Consider the following 18094-nt stretch of genomic DNA (forward strand, 5'->3'; position numbering starts at 1 on the left):
AAAAAAAAAAAAGATACTGCATGTCAACAAGTGTATTATGTATGAGAACACATATGAATGTATAACACATTGTGCAGGGGGGTATTTTAGTGACACACTTTGGGCTCCTTAGTACCAACTGAGCGTCATTTGAATGCCACAGCTTATCTGTTTGTGACTTATAGGTGTCCTTTGTGTGTTTTTCTAGCCAGGTATGATTTTACTGCATTGGTGGTGTGATTGATCCACTATGGTACAGCCTGGTGGATACAAATCTGATGGTTATTAATTCCATCGATTCTGACTGACTGAAATTCAGTCCCAAACCTATAGACAGTCACCTCCCACATACACACAGACAGTGACCTGTTGCTACAGATTCAGTCCAGTTCTTGTGTAATATGGCATACCTCCCCCTTCTCTGTTTCTCTTCTTAAGAATTGGCTTCTTGACAGTCATCCTTCCACTGAGACCATTTCCGAAGAGGCTTCAGTGAACAGCAGATGGCTCAACTAAGGGCTCAGATGCATTTCTCAGGTCCTATGTCAGATCTTTGCTGGATTTCTTTCCTGTTTTTTAAGGATATTAATTTCATCTTTCATCTTCATCTTTTACTATTCATCTGCTGTAGATAGTTTTTAGGCCTGACGCATCTTTATTTTTGCCCCTATTGTTTAAGAACACTTTAAGCACCATGCTGATTTATGCCATGTTTTCAACTAATATCGCTTCAGGAATCACCTTGTCGATCCCAAAATACTGTTTTATGCCTGTCACACTGTGTTATTTCTTTCATTTTTCATAGATTCATCTCTAGAAATTGGAACAAATTACATTTCCCTAATAACAAAGTAGATAAGTATACAATTTTACATTTTTTTAATATTGTCTTATCCTGTTCATCCCTTGAGTTAAATTCCTTTCTATGTGCAAACATAAAATACACACCTAACTCTTTTATTCTTGAAATATTCATAGGTTACAGTAAAGTGGTTTGACAAACAAACAAACGTTTTCACTCTGGAATTGAATCAAAAAGGAGCCGCTATCTTTGGAAGACTTTCAGAAAGCCCAGAGAACTATTGCTCAAGTCTGACTCCTTGAAAGCAAAATATGAAGAAATGAGGGATGACTCGTGACTTTTGCAGAAGTGAATGATTAAAGATGTGAATGCAGGGCGTTTTTGCATGTCTGCTATTTTACTCCGTATTCTGCATCAACTAAGATTTTGCTGCTTCAGTGCAATGCAGTTATTACAATACAAGTTCTGTCTTAACTATTTGAAAGACAATGTCACCTCACTTGTAATTAAGATCAGATATAACTCTATGCTGGTTGCAGAAAAATAACTTCCTGTGGTGATTGTCAGTGAAGTGAAATTGCTAACCGTACCTGCATGTGTGATTTCCAGCATTAGGTGGCAACAGGGAGTCACAAGATTCCATGGATGTTTTGTTTACTACGCTCTTCGGGGCAAGACAGCTTTTCTCTTCCTTGTAGCCAGCAGCTAACTCACATTCCTGCTGACAGCACAGAAACTAGGTGTGTGTCAGCTGACAGTTGTGTGATGCTAGCACAGTAACTTTGGGCGATTAGCAAACAGATACTTTGCTGCTAATTAAGCAGTCATCGAGGTGCGATTTAGAGTGTGAGTGGAGCGTTAATTATGTGGAGGAGAGGGGGATGTACATAAAAAAAAAACTCAAGTGGCTGTTGTAGCGTTAGCGAGCTAGCAGCTATCTCAGTAGCAACCGTAGCTAGCAGGCGGCTCCCATGGACGGCATTAAAGTGGCAGCTTTTCTTCTGAAGACCCTGTAGGCGGCTTACGCTAAGATAAATGTTGGCTCAATGGCCAGAACGGAGCTGAGCAATGGACTTAATTTGCGAGACAACCCAGAGAAGCTGACAGAAAATGGAACGGGCTCCTCGCACGGGTTAGACCCAGAGGTAAACGGCAATGTCGTCCCCGGAGAGACCCAGGTGGACAAGTACGGATTCACAGGAGGAGCCCAGCAATACGCTGGAGACTCGTAAGTGTCGTTTAACATAACTGATATTTTATTTAACCCTCGAAATCAATGGAGTAATTCATAAAGGTTTCCTTGTCCCTTTTCTTCTTTGACTGAGATGGATAAACGCGAATAAAACTCAGTCTTCTCTGCGGCTCAGATGGCTTCTTTCCCCCACTGACGCTGTAATATTTATCAATAATGAGTTTGTTTATAGTCAAAAGAAGAAAAGTTAAGGTTGGATGGCTTCAAACTGTACACGGTAAACACATTGCTTTACAGTTTAACCCAACCCCACCTGGTTTAATGGTTCACTGCTTTTTATTGTTACTGTTGTTTGCCTCAAAGTGAACCAGTGTGCGCTGATGATCCCTTGACCTTATGAGTTGTGCATCAGGGTGAAAGTTTTTTAGTAAAAAAAAAAAGTGTATTTAATTATTGGTTGCAAAAGGATATTACACCATTGTAATCTTTGAGATGCACCGTGATAAGACTGGATTTGGTTTCAGTGCATTGTTACATGCTCTTCAGCATCAGCACAGCTGCTGTATCATCTCTATTTCACACCACGGCGTAGAAACAGCAGAAATAAAATAAAGTATGTGCAATAGTGTACACTGCCCTGAGTTTGACGTCACTGTTTTGTAATGCATCACTGTCAGGGAAAAAAATGGCCGCATTGTTAAAAAGGAGGGTTACGATTCAGTGGATTGGTCAGTTTGTTTCTGATGGAACTGGCTCTCTATTCATCCCAAGCTATTTGTGTTAGTCTGTATTCTGTGTTCCTACTTTTCTTGCTCAACAGCTCTCTGGCACCAAAATGAGAGAGACCGGATTCCTTCTTCTTGTATTTTTCTCTCTGGCATTAATATTCAGTAACTTGGCACTGTCACTTCACAGGAAGAAATTTCTTGGTTCAAAGTTTCCATGTTCTGTCTGCAGCTGGGTGGGTTCACTCTACTCTGGCTTCCTACCAGAGTCAAGACATGCCTGTTAGGTTAATTGGCCATAGGTGTACCACACATTTCATCCCATTATGGCTCTGGGACATGACCCTGAATTAGATAAGGGTCAATTCATGTGAACGGACCAAGTTCCTTCAGCCTAACCACCTTTCCATGGGGGAGCAGCGGGATCTTGGGTGATGATATCTATACTTCTTAGTAGAAGAACTCCCAGATTACTGTTGTTTTTCAATAAGTAAACTAACATATTGTGATGAAGATAGGTTTCTGTGGAGCCATCTTTAAACGGGTATACCTAGTGAGCTGCTTAAATTATGTCAATCACATTTTTAGGCCAAATATCTGCTACTATGATTTAATGAATGTGGAATTTCAAAAATGTAGCTGAAGTTCAACATTAAATTCTTGCATTTGCTTGAAAATCTGATAGTACAGCCTGCACTAGTGTTTTAGAAACCCTGTAGACAGAAAGGTTTTAAAGAGGGGGTTGAAATTTGTTACACAGATTCCCATATATGAGGTGTGCTCTATACCATCAATTTACCCAAATGACATGAATGGTATTAAAAATATTAAGGCTTGAAAATGGGGAAACAAATGTATTCTGGTGAACAATATTTGAGATATTCAAAAAAAAAAAATGACATCAGACAGGAATTTCAATTGTGAATTGTTTGGTAATAACAAGTGGGAGTGGGAGAAAAGTTTCTTCCACTGCTAAATTTGCTCTCTATACCTTCACCATCCATCCCTGTGGAGCCAAAGGAGCCACATTTCCATCGTCCACAGTTCAAAATCATTATATTTCTCTTATACTGGGACTTGGTGCAGCCCCTCAATTCAACCTCAAAAGAAGTCATGGTAGCTCCTCTCTTTTTAAGGACACACAGTTCTTTTAAGACAAGTTTCTTCTGATTGGTTGACCCTTGTAAACAGAAGGTAGGAATAGGAGGTAGCTTTTTTGTTTTTTTTCCTTTGTCACACTCACCTATGTGTGGTCATCATACAGACCTAAGAGTAAAAAAAGGGTCTGAAAAAGTGTGTTTGGTGCAATATAAATCCTGACATTTTGGATCACAAGGATTGCTTGCACAAATGCTGACCTTGTTAGCTGACATACAAATATCTGCCTTTGTTACTGTACATGTTTGTGTATAATGCTGTAAGTCCCCTTTAATAAAGCCCTCCTCAAAAGCTAGCTTTCACTTCTGGGTCTGCACACCGTCCTGGTTTGTCTATCTTCCTTGCTCTTAAAGCTAGTCTTGGACTTTGCCTTGAACGTAGGCAAAGTTTGGCAGAAAGTTTGTTTGTTTGCTTTAATTAATTCATTTCATTTAATTTTCCTTATAAACCAAGTAATATGACTCATTTTCAAATAAATGAAGAAAAACAGATTCAGCCAAGCAGGCTGACCTGTCAACAACAAAATGTTTAGTGTTGTTTACTGTTTTGAAGACACAATGCAGTCTGTCCTTATCTTGTTCTTTGGGGTTATTAGATAACATTGGTGTAAGTGGCATTGTTTGAGCTTGCTTTAATAACGGCACTGCAGTAAGTTGTAAAGTTAATCATATAAACAAATAGACCAGGTTTCTTTGGTTGTTGTTGTGTGTGTCAAATGTGACAGCTCAGGTCTTCAGCAGCTCTGCAGTGAGGTGAGAGATTAGTAAATGTTTTGAGTAGGAGGCTGTAGTAAGCTGAACAAAGGGAAAGTTCTCCCACAGCTTCCTGTTTTCCATCCACTTCTTTGCTGATTGCCAGTGTTTAACTGCTTAGCCTGAGGTTAGGTTTCCTACACGTACAAGGAAGAGATTCCTGCCCTCTATGATGACAGGATTACTGGACATGGCACAGAAGAGTGAAACCATTGTCAGTCAGGGCTGAGAATAATTTGTTTGCCTCTATCAGTTTAATTGTTTCCTCCTCCACAGTGCTGAAGAGGTCCCAACTGAGGTGTTGAGACAGCGGGAGGCAAAATGGTTGGAGATGCTCAACAGCTGGGACAAGTGGATGGCCAAAAGACACAAGAAGGTCCGCTTTATAAGCTGTAAATGACATCAGATGTATTAATTATGTCCAGATGTTATACACAGCTTCTTCTTGAACTGTCCATGTGTTGTATAACAGGTGAAAGAGCGCTGTCAGAAGGGGATCCCTCCATCCCTAAGAGGCCGAGCTTGGCTCTACCTTTCTGGAGGCAAAGTGAAAAGGGAGCTAAACCAGGGCAAGTTCCAGGTCAGTCATAGGAAGTTGTTTAAAAAGTGGACTTTTTTTTTTTTTAATTCTCAAATAAATAAAACATAATATGACAATATTAGACGACGTATTACAATAAGACAATTACACATTAAACATAGGAAGAGACAAACAGAAATATTACAAAAAGAAGGTGATGAGATGTGTCGCACGTACCAATCATGGTAGGAAGTCTTAGCATGTGTTCAGAGTATATGCTGGGTATGATGAGAAGAACATAAGCTCTGTAACATAAGAATGGAGATGGGTTTTTCCACTTTGGATCAATTTTTCTTTAAATTCACCCTGAATTGTTTTCCTAGAGTAATTATATAGTTATCTATTTGGGGAAAAAAGTGCACTCTTTTCAGGCCTGGGACAAGATATACGATGCAAAATCATTTGTAAAATAAGTTAGGGAGTCTGTCTTCCTGTATTTGACAGAAAAAGTTTCAGCTGTACATTTTTTACCATATTTGTGACAATTTTAGATGTGAAACTGTCGTTAATGATCGACTAAATAAATCCTTAAAGCAAGAATGCAGTTAAAGGAACGGTTTTAGTTTTAGCTCTGGCTAAAATATCTTTGGGTGGAACTGTGCAGGAAGAGTCCTGATACGTACACATCACTGACAGCATGCCAGGATATTGTCTATTGTTTCAGTTTTAACAATAGCACGCCAGTAAACATCCAAACACGGTACACACTTAAAGTTTTAGTTACAATATTTCTATCTGTGCTGTTGCACTTTGCATCGAAAAGCATTGTTAAGATCAGCAACCAAAACTACACTGCTATAGTTTAGCAAAGACTAAATTGCAAACAGATGTTGCTATTTGGAATAGAAGGCTTGTAGCTATACTTAGAATGTTTTACAAAGCAACATAATGTTAAAAATGCCAACCAAATTGTGTTATTTAGAAACTGGACGAGGAGCAAGGAGATCCCAAATGGATTGATATCATTGAGCGGGACCTTCATCGACAGTTCCCTTTCCATGAAATGTTTGCAGCAAGAGGAGGTCACGGGTATGCGTTTCCATTCCTCGCTTCCAGAATCCTTTTATGTGTCCCACTTTTCGCCTAATGAGGCCAAACGTTGTTTCTAAACCAGCTGTTTTGATGTATAGGCAGCAGGACCTGTTTCGTGTGCTGAAGGCTTACACTCTGTATCGGCCTGATGAGGGTTACTGCCAGGCTCAGGCTCCCGTCGCTGCTGTACTTCTGATGCATATGCCAGCTGAGGTGAATATTTAATACTTTTTCTAATCTAAAATACTGGATGCCATCTGTTCTAATCAAAAATGTTAATTTCTAAGTTTGTTTTTCAAATGTATATTTTTCTATCAACGGCATCATCGTTTTACTTTATGTAAAAAGTACTTTTTTTATTACTTTAATTTGTGATTCCTCTAATTCTCTCTCCCTCTTTCTTTGGTCCTAGGATGCTTTCTGGGTTCTTGTTCAGATTTGTGAAAAATACCTTCCTGGATACTACAGTGCAGGGCTGGTATGTTGCTGTCAGTGTCATTGTTCCGCCTGTTATTCATCTACCTGTAATCTGTACACTCACCAGCCACTAAATAGCTAATCACACGCTGTTCCTGTCACCTAAGAACAGGAAATTTCTTAGGTGGATATTTTCTTGGCATAATTTGTCCCTTAGACAAACTGGGCATGTTTAAATGCCACAGCATGTCAGAACATTGTTGCTGACCTTGTCTATGTCTGTGTACCCATGTTTGGTGGCCGCTTCCAGCAGAAGAAAGTGCCATGTCATAAAGCCCATGTCATCTTACACTGGGGTTTTTGTGTTATTTGAGTTCACTGTACTCAAATAGCTTCCACACTCAGCAGATCACAATCTAATAAGCACCCTTGGAATGTGGCTGTACCGGAGGTTCACATCATGGATGTGAAGCCGACAAACCTGTAGAAACTGTGCAGTGGTGTCATTTTAATATACACCAAAATCTCTGAAGAATGTTTCCACCACCTTTTTGATTTTGTGATGAAAAGATTTAATATGGGCTGAGACGAAAGGGGGCTAACCTGGTAATAACAAGGTGTCAGTGAAAGTTGTAACAAGTTAATACTAAATGAAGTGGTTGGTGAGTGTATATCTATGTACACAAAATGAACATGTGTTTTGTACCAACAAGTAAATAAATGAGTCATTTAAGGACTCCAAACACACCCCATAATGGGCAAAAATCATTTTGTTTTACAGTTTTGATATTTATGGATATTTTTCCCAGGAATTAAGGTGACTTTTACCCGTAGCAAAACAAATTCAGCTTCAAGATTTGAAGTCATTCAAAGTTTAGTTTGATATTTACAGCTTGTCTGTTGGCCTAATTTTCTAAAGCCAGAACTTCGCTTTTTCAGCTCGATGGTACGTGTGGCTGCTCTAGTGTTACAGCTCTTTAGGCCGTTGTCTCTGTCACTCATGCTGATATGCTAACAGCCTAATTACCTGAGGTGGTGACCAGGCTAGAAGGATAAGATAATCAGACAATCAGATTAAGCAAAGACAAAGCAGTCTGTTCTTTCTCTGCTGACTGTTTTTGCATGTTGTCTCCACAGGAGGCGATCCAGCTCGACGGGGAGATTCTGTACGCTCTGCTGCAGCAGGTTTCCTCTGTGACCTACCGTCACTTAAAGAAGCAGAAGCTGGAGCCCACCCTGTGCATGACCGAGTGGTTCATGTGCATCTTCTCTCGCACTCTGCCGTGGGCCTCGGTGCTGCGCGTCTGGGACATGTTCCTGTGTGAAGGTGAAGTGCCCCACACTGATAGATTTTCTTCTTTTTTATAATTGCATTGCATTGAATTGCTACTCTTACAGAGATGATGGGATAGATACGATAATGTATTCAAATGCTATTAAACAGAAGTGTTTTACTTTAAGCTCACAGATGGAAGATTTGTTTGATGTGGCTTGTGGTTGATTTTTGTTTGACTGAGTGGAGAGTTCACAGTGCAGTAGTGGAAAATGCCACACTTGAGTTTGGGGGCACACCTAAGAAGAACTTCCTGTCTTTGCATTGAGTTAGTTGGTGCAGACAAATAAGAGAAGTGTTGAGATCGACAGGATGAAGTATTAGTGGCCTGGCTGAAAGTTGTGCTTTTTGGTTTTTCATTTAAACGTATCCCTCCGTTGCTTAAGTTATCAGTCTCTAGACAGCAATTAAATGAATACAAAATGGTAGCATTTAACGGTCCGCCAATACCCATCATATGACCATCATCCTCCTCTTTGATTTTACTTTAATGTCAGGAATCAGTAACAGTTTAAGGTAGATAACTGTAACAAAACCAAGTAGAAAGTACAAAACCTGAAGAGCTGGGTCTGATGGTTCCAGAGGGGGAGGCGGTTTTTCAGCCATTGAAAGGTCAGTGGTTCGATTCAGGCTTCTTCCAGTCTGCACATCAGTGCTCTTGGGCAAGATGCTGAACCCCCAAACCTTCCTTTATTTTTGTGTGTGAATCTAAGTGGGTTGATAAAACTAGAAAAGCACTATATGAATACATTTACCATTTACATGCACAGGACACTTTGCTAGGAACTCTTTTTTTTTTAATGACTGGCTGTCTTAAATTGTTGTTGCACAAAGTCAACAGGGTGCTGATAACATGATAGCATCACAGACTCATGCACATCCATGATGGCAACCTCCCGTTCCACAACATACCTAAGGTGCTCTTGAGCTCTGGTGACTGTGTTTTGAGCACAGTGAACTCATTGTCATGTCATCTCATGATTGAGATGATTCTAGCTTTGTGACGTTGTGGTTATAAAGGGTTGGTCAGTAATAATACTCAGGTAGAGAGTGGTATTTAAATGATGGTCAGTTGGCACAAAGGGGCACTCTGCTTTGTTGTGCCAAACACAACTTGTTTTCCAAGAGGAGCACTATGGACTCTGTAGGCTCCTCTTGTTAATCTTTTTATTTTGTTGTTTATCTTATTTATATTATTATCACCTGAAAGACAAAACAAAGGGAGGTACACAAAAATAAAATTTTGCTGTGTGTGAGGGAGAGCAAGAGAGTGAGAATCTGCAGCAGAAGTCAAGACTAACCAGGTTAAGCAACATTTTTCAAATCTTTAGATGTCTACTTGTTGTGAGGCCTTATAAATTGTGGCCTCAGTTTCCTGTTCTTAGCTGACAGGAGCGGCTCCTGCTGTGGTTTTCTGCCACTCTGCTTTAAGGTTTATTGTGTTGTGCATTCAGAGATGCTTTTCTGTATACCTTGCATACCTAACCATTTTCTGTCAACCTTTGAGATGATTGTTCAGAAAAATCGCACCTATTTGTGAAATACTCACATCAGCCCATCTGCCACATTCAAAGTCACTGAAGTCACCTTTTCTTCTGAGTTTAACCTAAAGCATGTCATCTTAGCCATGTCTACAGGCCTAATTGCATTTATGTGCCGTGTAATTGGTTGTTTATGTGTTTGTGTTAATTAACAGTTTAACAGATGGGTCTAATGAAGTGGCTGGCAAGTGTATATGCGCTGATGGAGGGTTTCTCTGGTACTAATCAGGGTAAAACGGAGATAAAGAGTGATCAGTGAGCTGTGATCAGAATATCCAAGTAACAACCCACAGACTAAAAACATGAAGCCTCCCTGTTGTTTTATTTTGAAATAATACAAATGTGTCACCGCACTGAATCATTGTGTCACCCAACCCAACTCAAAGTACTTCTCATGGTTATTATGGAGAAATGAATTACTAATATAAAATGTGAAAGTTAGTTGATCTGGCCTCATGTTGTCTTATGTGACGTGTATGTTCTCAGGAGTGAAGATCCTCTTCAAAGTGGGCCTGGTCCTCCTCAAATGCACGTTGGGATCCCAGCAGAAACTGAAGGACTGCCAAAGTCTCTATGAGACAATGGAGCTGCTCCGAGCAATAAATCCAGAGTACATGCAAGAAAGTTTCCTGGTGCATGAGGTACACCTACACAGACCATTAAGTCTTTGCAATCCATTTTCTTATTTTGACCCTGCAAACCCTTCTGAGACTTTAACTGCTGAGATTGTGAAAACACCAATAATGGAAATGCTTTAACTAAAAGCTCAGACATTAAATCACGTGTGGCTCACAGTCCTGTATTTATGTGTGTTTCAGATTATCGAGTTAACGATATCCGAGACAAAGATTGAGAAGGAGCACAATGCTCAGCTCCGGCGCTGGAAGGAGAGTCACGGAGATCTGCACTGTAAATCCCCTCCCAGGATGCACGGGGCTAAAGCCATCATGACCTCTGAGCCACACAGCAAACAACACCTGAAACAAAGACCTGCCATCACCGTGGAGTCTCCCTTGGCACCCAAGACGGATGTGAACGAAGAAAATGCAGCCACAAGAAGTAGAAAGACTAAGGATGAAGATGAGATGAAGACAGCATTCCCTTCACAGGAGCTGATTAATCCTTACGCTCCTTCCTCTGACCCCTCACCTCTCTTCGAACATATAACCCTAAAAGGGTCCAAAGAGAGTCTGAGCAGTCTAGAGCAAGACACCTACCTGTAGCAGGAGAAGATTTGTCACAGTTTACAAACGGCAGTAAGTCCATACAGGCCTAATCAAGCAGTGACATGACGACACCTTTCAGTGTGTCTGGGGCAAAAATAAAACTGAGATGTTTGTGAATTTTTACATACGTTTGTAAAACTGAACGCCAGCTAAGCAGCTAGGCTAAGCAGCTGCTGAAGTCATTTCACTCACACAGGTTGCTATGCTTTTTAACTACATCCTACAGCCACATTTGTAAAGTGGAACTCAGAGGTGTCATTTCCAGGGACCAGCAGCAGATGACGACAATGTGTGACGCTGATAAATTAGGTTTTATTCCTGCAGGCAGGCGTTTGAACTTGGGGCTATTTTGCCCATCTCCATTGGACTTTAACAACAAAAAAAGATGAACCTCATAATCACTCATGTAAACACATAAATGTCTAGTCCTGATTCCCCCAAGTTTAATTCAAACTCTAAAAGATAAACAATGAAGAAGAAAAAAGAATTAGTGCATGATCAAATTCGCCTGCTTTCACCTCTAATGCCACCAGTATGCTTGAGCCACTACTGGAGTTCTGTGATTGTAATCACAATGCAACGTTAAAGTACTAAATAATTAGAAATAGCCCACTGGAGAATAGTCACATGTGGCAAAAGATTTTAATGACACCCGTCGGTAATGTTGACAGGGTCACTAATGCTTATTACGCTGTGCGCCTTCTTGAAAAGAGAAGAACGTATTCTTTATATATAAAGTATATGTTCTCTTATTTATCACAGAGTTGGGAAGTTCCATAAGTAGAAAATTATAAAGCTCAAATAGGTTTTGTTGCTCCATACATTTGCATACAGAATTGCTTCAGAGCAGCTCTCTTGATGGTAAAGGCTGCTGATCTCTCCCTTTGGAGAAAAAAAGCTTGTAGCTAACTGTTAACACCTCCTGCTAGTTACCTCTTAAAAGCAGCACTCTGATTATCACCCATCTTTTAAAAGATTGAGTTTTAATTATTGAGTTTTTTGCCAGGAGCTCTTTGCTTTTTTCCCAGACTTCCTTTTTGCCTACAGTCACTACGTTGCCATCGGATAGATTTGTATCGTTAGTCTCAGTTATTCGCACTAAATCGCAGACGCACAGTTTTTACGCGTGCACTCTGCAGAGTCTGTGGTGCTGCCTCAGTGAGTCAGTCTCTGCTGTCACTGAACACTAGAGGGCGTCCTGAGATTATCTCTCAGCCTCCGTCAGTGAGGAGCAGCCTTTGTCTTACAGGGGAAAAAGGAGAGGAAAAAACCGACGCAAGCTGTTTGACACTCAAATGAAGGACTATAGTTCAGGGACATTTTGTGCCACTAAGCCAAAGATTTGTAAAGTTTATTTTTTAAGATGTATTCGTGGAAGTAATTCAGTTGTGTCTGACAGTATTGTCAGTTTGGGAGTGCGTGGAGTTTTTATTTATGTTGTAAATGAAACAGTATAAGCTGTTTTTGTACAATTACACTTTAAAGGTTTCATCTGCTTTAAATTTGTATAATTATTACAATAAAAGAAAAGGAGCGCACTAGAAGGTTGTTCTCTGCGGCTAAAGCCGATGGAGCTGTAAACCTTTGACGGTGACGTGTAAATACTTGTATAAAACCCAGATGCTGCAAGTGAAGAAAAATTCGAAATGAACTGGAAAAACAGGCAACGTTCAACATTACCAGCAAAAGATGTGGCTTTATTTGGAGTTACCACCATACCTTTGGAGATTATTTTCAGTCGATGATTTCTATAATGGAAAATGGTTGTGGGTATGTGTTGACTTTTAAACACTCAAATGTTGTAAAGCATATGCTACGGGTTCATTTTAAAAAATTTGTTCTGAGGCACTGTTTACTTGTGATGCCCTGTGGAGCTTTTTAAAGTCACATTGGAGATTTTAAAACTTTGATTTTTGTGGGGTTTTTTTGTTTTGTTTTTTAACCAATACTTCAACAGTTTCTGCAAAAAGCTGTCCTGAAGAGTTGATTTTGGTCCAGGGAAGGAATTTGAATAAGTTAACCGGTCGTTTTAAAGAGTAAGAACATTTAGTTTGCTTTCCATCCACTGGAAAATGCACACTCCACTAAGTTGATAAGATGCTGCTTATTATTAATCGTTGCAACAGTTATATTTTGAAACAACAGAGCATTTATTTTGATAGGGGCATGTAGATTTCTGATATTTTGCCTCATTTGATTTAAAATGTGTATTTTTTTTCCACCAAATTCCATTTAAATCAATAAAACTTGAACATGTATTTCCTGGGTTTTTTGTTTTATGATAACTTTCTCTTACGTCTGCATTTACTGTCAAACACAAGGGGATAAAGTGCCACACAGACGGGACCAAAGTTACGAGCAGTATTTGAATGCCTCCTGTGTTATCGTTCAGCGCCCTCACACCCACCCGTCCGCCCGCCCGCCCTCACCCACGCAGCAGCACACTTCCTTGGACACCTGTTTCTCCGGCTCTTTCAGCTCTTGGAGGAATTTGCATGTCAAATAGGGCGAATTCCCACACCACCATCCAAAGTGCCTCACACAGCCATTTGCCTTTGGTCTCTGAATGGAGTCTTCTGCGTGCACACAGGCCTTCTTTTTCTTCTTCTCATTCCCTCAGTAAGATTCAGCTGCAGTCCAAGAACATGACAGCCAAGAATCTCTCCTGCTACATTTTAATTTACTAAACTGGTGAGAAGCCAAAACTGCATTAAAAAGTAAAAGATGGTTGTATGGTCTCAGTTTTTCTTATTTTCTGTCTTTTGATAGTACACTTCTTGAATTAGAGGAGATACTAGGATTTAATTTGGCACGTCCAGCTTCCTCATGTCACATTCTGCACAGGAAGCCTTCACAGTGGCTTCTTCTATTTATGTGAAGGATTTTGTGCGTGTTTTTGTCAAGGGGATGCCTGTCATTAGAGCATTTTTGTGTATGTCTCCGCTAGCTGTAACAATGCAGGCTGAACTGCCTATTTCCAATCCAGCGACACCCTTCACCTCAATCTAACCCCACCCTGCCCCCCAGCCGTCCACCTGTGGACCTTCTCCCTCTGCTAGTGCTCAGTGACACTGGTTAGACCTGATCGTAGACCAGAGAGGGTGTAATGGGAGACTTTGTGTTTATGGCTAATCTGCAGAGGAGGAGGAGGAGATGTGACCCAGACGTGATCCCATAACCACGCTCTGTAAAGAGCAGATGAGAATTTTGAGCTTTAGCAGTGTAATCGCCTGTTGCTGGGCCTCGGTTGCATGCAAGGACATCACTATACTTTGTTTAGCTTTTAAAATGTTTCACCCCTACTCTGAGTGCTTTAAAAGTAGAGTGACCTGAACAAGTCTTTTAATAACAGTGAAATCATCTTCAGAAAATAAGTGCTCTAAATTGGAAATGCTATTTCTCCCAGTGGTGAAGCTTTTTGCAGGCTAATAGCGGTGTGTGTGCGCACACTGAGAAGAAAAGATGATCCGGGAAAGTGAAACAATCATGTATTTTGTTACACTGGAAGCAACAACAATCACCTTCTATCCACAGTGTTCTTGCACAGTTTTCTTGGCTACTGCACTTTGCACCATGCCCCTGCTAAAGGTCCCCAGTGTATATGAAGCACAATGTCCTGGTTTAAATAGTGCCCATAATTCAGACGTGTTCAATTTAATTTCTATCACATTTAATTTAAGTCAACCCATGAAGATACCCAACCCAATACAGAGAGCATAGATGCTGATGAGCTGGACACCAGAAATTGTTCTGATATTTTGAAACTTAATCTCGCTAACATTTGCAACTTTATAAATACAGGGCCAGCGCTTTCTTATGCACTTTTATGTTATGTGGCTCATTTTATATGTTAAAATATCTACAAAAACCAGTATAACAACATTTCTTCAAAAGGGAGCATCCCAGAGGTGGATAAGGATGAAATCCACAATATTTACTCACAATCATTTAACCATTTTCCTTTCAGCAGATTCACATCAACAGCATGCACATACAGTATGTGTATGTAAGCAGATATCTCTCATGTGATGTCTGTTTATACACTGTAGCTGTTTATGGGGGGGTGAGCAGAGTGAGGTGGATGATCTCACGATGCCATATGTGTGAAGCGTCTGGGAGATTATAGTCTGCCTTCGTGAGCTCTAAAGCTCTTGTAAAGCTTTTTGGTAACAAGGACTGAGGGTCTGAAGCTTTATCCCCACCTGCGCCCCCCCATCCTTGCCCAATGGGCAAATTAGAAGGGGTGACTTTAAAAAAACAAACAAAAATGAAATGCAGCCTTAAGTAAACTGAACATTTGTGGAACGTTCTGAAAACAACCTGCTTTTCAGTGGCTAACTATGATAGAGCAATTGCTTAAATGAAATTCCTGCAACAGAGAAAGCTTGCAGGATTTAAAACACTCAGCAGAGTCTGCTGGTGTGGCCTTCAAAGCACAACTGTTACCGTCAAGTCTTGAACTTTGAGCACCAACAGGAGTTTCTGAGAGGCCTGCTGTACTTATAAGGGGATCAGCAGCTTACTGATATGTGCAGGAACCCATCTTAAATTTCACAGAAGGCGAGTGTCCCAAAGCCAGCACCGAAGTGATAACAGAAAGTCACTCTTTGGACTAACTGTAGAAACGACATCGCATCTTGGCTTTAAAAAAAGAAAAAAAGTTAAGTGTGTTACAGCTGTCAATACCCAATGAGATAAAACAGAGTGTGATGTGTTCAAGCTGTTGGAAGGATGGTTTACCAAAGTGAAAATACCAGGATGTGGGGGGAAATATGTAGTTTCTGCAAGCCGATGATTCATAAGTCAATGGACTCGTGTGCTCTTGAAGTCAGACAAATTATTATTTGTTTAATTATTCCTGATTACATTTGGGATGAGGTTATGATATCACTACACTGAAATATGTGAGATCCCTGCAACAGTTTGCAAAGTTGCGCACGCACACACACACACACACACACACACACACACACACACACACACACACACACAAAACTGAGTATCATCAGCATAGCAATGACAATAAACACAGCCCAGCTGGTTGATAAAAATCCCTGAAGGGAACATGTGAGGACAAGATAAAACAAGAGTGTATCTCTGAGAACTGTGCATAGTGGGCATTTTAGCAGGTAGGTCATCTCATCTGGACTCTTATCCAGGCAGATACTGGTTATTGGCCGCTCGATGTTCTCTCGCCTCTCCAGCTCCATGATGACTGGCACCACCCACTCCACAAGGTCCTGGTAGAATTCCTCAGCAGGGTAGTGGTATTATTATTTATCTTCATCTCTCAGGGCAAACTCTTCTGGGGCTTTCACCTCGCCGTACGTCATCTCCTCACACACGCTTGCGTCAATCTCATTAAGAGCCTTCCACTGCTCTTGTGGGTCCATTATGAGTTGTAAGGATTTGCTGATATGATTTTTCTGAAGTCTGCATTTGCGTGCAAAACCAAATTATTGCTGGACAGTGCCAGACAAAACAGCTGCTCTTGTAAAACTAATCCAACCCAGTACTCCTTTAGGAAGGCTGACTTTTTATGGGAGAAACATGCATTTAGGAAATTATCCATCTTAGTTGTCTGAGACCTTGTGGACATTCCAGTTGGTAACCCCTCTGTATTTGGGGGGCTTTGATGAGAAGTTTCAAGTAGCAGAGCAGCACGTGTGGGACAGGAAGAGGAGTGGAACGTGTCAGGGGGGCAGACAGATGCTCATTGAATGGACAGTGAACAGGAAGTGTGTGTGTTCCCTTTATCACTCTCCCTCAGGATAACAGTAGTTGGGAATGTAACTCTGATGATCTCAGCTCCATCAGCTTTTTCTGACACTCTGTGATTTGTAATAGGAAATGATAGCACACACCTGTTTGGTCTAAGCCCGGGGTTCCCCCCAGTCTCTTTTATAGAAAAGTTACAACTAAGCAAGCAATCACTGAAAGAATGATTTCCTCTCTTTGTAGCCTGTACTGCAGAGCATGAAGTGCAGGATAGCAAAGCCTTGAGGTTCTAGGACCACAGATTCTCTTCACACAAAAGATCCAAGAAGATGCAAAGAAATCGCTGCCCTTTATAGACTAAATATGATTAAAATTTATTGGGTCATGTCAAGTTTTACACATTAACAGAAAAAAAGACGTCATACAGTGAAATGATAATATTCTTTGGTTACTGCAGCTCTGTGCACCAGCATTGACAGTTAATTTGCCAATTTTCCACCAGATTTCAGTATGTTTGAAGTTGGCTAGGCTCTTGGTTACACAATAAGCAACCTCTACTCCTATCAGGTTTTCTGTTTTAGTAACCTCCATGTGACCTCTGACCTGCTGAACCTCCCACTCTGTTTCAAGTTGTTTTCGTTTCATCGCGGTCACAATCTCCTGATTAGCCTTTGTGTTTCAATTTGCATGTTTTCTTTTTGGCATGTCACTCAAACACTAGCGCCGTGCAGTACTTGTATCGATCTGATACCAAGTGAATACAAGGCCAGTATTGCCAATACCTATACTGACACTTTTAGGCAGCTTATGCAGGAGAGAGCAGTGTGCCATGATTTATGACATGAATCATCCTCAACTTGCAAATTCTGGACACATTTTAATGACGACTAAATCACTGTGATGTAAACTTTCTGCAATAATCAATATCTATCCCACCACACTAGTCTCTTTCCAATACCAAGGTTGGTATCGATATCATAGATATTTGGCTCTACCCACCTACCTATATCAAACACTGTATGACAATATACATTTAAGCTGATGGAAGCCTGCAGGCTGGACTGCTCAGCATGTTTATTACATTCATTGCAACTGAAGCTGTCAGAGGATGATTATACTTTATCTATTTGCATATTTAAAACATAGAGGAATGCATCATAACTTAAAAATGCCTACAGCTCTAATTCACTGTGGTTAAACCATTCCAATTTTAACATATGATTATAATAATTAGCTAAAGTCATCCAGCGCTGCTTGTAATCTATAACGGGTGCTAACATGCAACAACTACTCATTTTTTTTGTTTTGTTTTTTGTAAATCAAAAGCCAGTGACAATGAAAATGTCGTAGCTCATGAGTGAAGTTTCAGCAGCTAATTTTGTATTATGTAGGAGATGTTCTGCTGATTTAAGGTGTAAAATATCCTATAACAAGACCCGTCCCATGTGAAGAGTTTTTGGCACTGTTCGTGTGGCGTGTTTATCTCTTCACCGGGGGATGTTTGTTGACTCCGCTCTGCTGCGTTGATGATGTTTTCCACTAATCTGTATTGATCTAAAGCCACTTCCTGCCATTGTTTTTTCACATCCCCACTGTCTCCTCTCTTCCTGTCCATCTAGTCCTCTTTTCCCCCGGCAAG

At 40.5% G+C, this 18094-nt stretch overlaps 1 protein-coding gene across 1 annotated transcript; it reads left to right on the forward strand.

Moving 5' to 3' along the window:
* Positions 1–1379: 1379 nt before the first annotated feature.
* On the forward strand, positions 1380–12978 carry LOC102204594 (TBC1 domain family member 10A-like). The gene is made up of 9 exons (XM_005735274.2): positions 1380–2009; positions 4885–4984; positions 5081–5188; positions 6111–6217; positions 6319–6433; positions 6633–6698; positions 7775–7964; positions 9998–10152; positions 10330–12978. Exons 1-9 carry the CDS (start codon positions 1828–1830, stop codon positions 10732–10734), a joined length of 1428 nt encoding a protein of 475 aa, XP_005735331.1. The 5' UTR covers positions 1380–1827; the 3' UTR covers positions 10735–12978.
* Positions 12979–18094: the final 5116 nt, after the last annotated feature.

Source organism: Pundamilia nyererei, unplaced genomic scaffold (genome assembly GCF_000239375.1).
Source record: "Pundamilia nyererei isolate P.nyererei 1_Seehausen unplaced genomic scaffold, PunNye1.0 scaffold00063, whole genome shotgun sequence".
In the NCBI taxonomy this organism is placed as follows: Eukaryota; Metazoa; Chordata; class Actinopteri; order Cichliformes; family Cichlidae; genus Pundamilia; species Pundamilia nyererei.

What these genes read in the sequence shown, in the direction of transcription:
- LOC102204594 (XM_005735274.2), top strand. Translation starts at nt 1,828, where the DNA reads ATGGCCAGAACGGAGCTGAGCAATGGACTTAATTTGCGAGACAACCCA. An exon ending in CAGCAATACGCTGGAGACTC is followed by an intron (nt 2,010 to 4,884) that starts GTAAGTGTCGTT and finishes CCTCCTCCACAG; the next exon opens with TGCTGAAGAGGTCCCAACTG. An exon ending in TGGCCAAAAGACACAAGAAG is followed by an intron (nt 4,985 to 5,080) that starts GTCCGCTTTATA and finishes GTTGTATAACAG; the next exon opens with GTGAAAGAGCGCTGTCAGAA.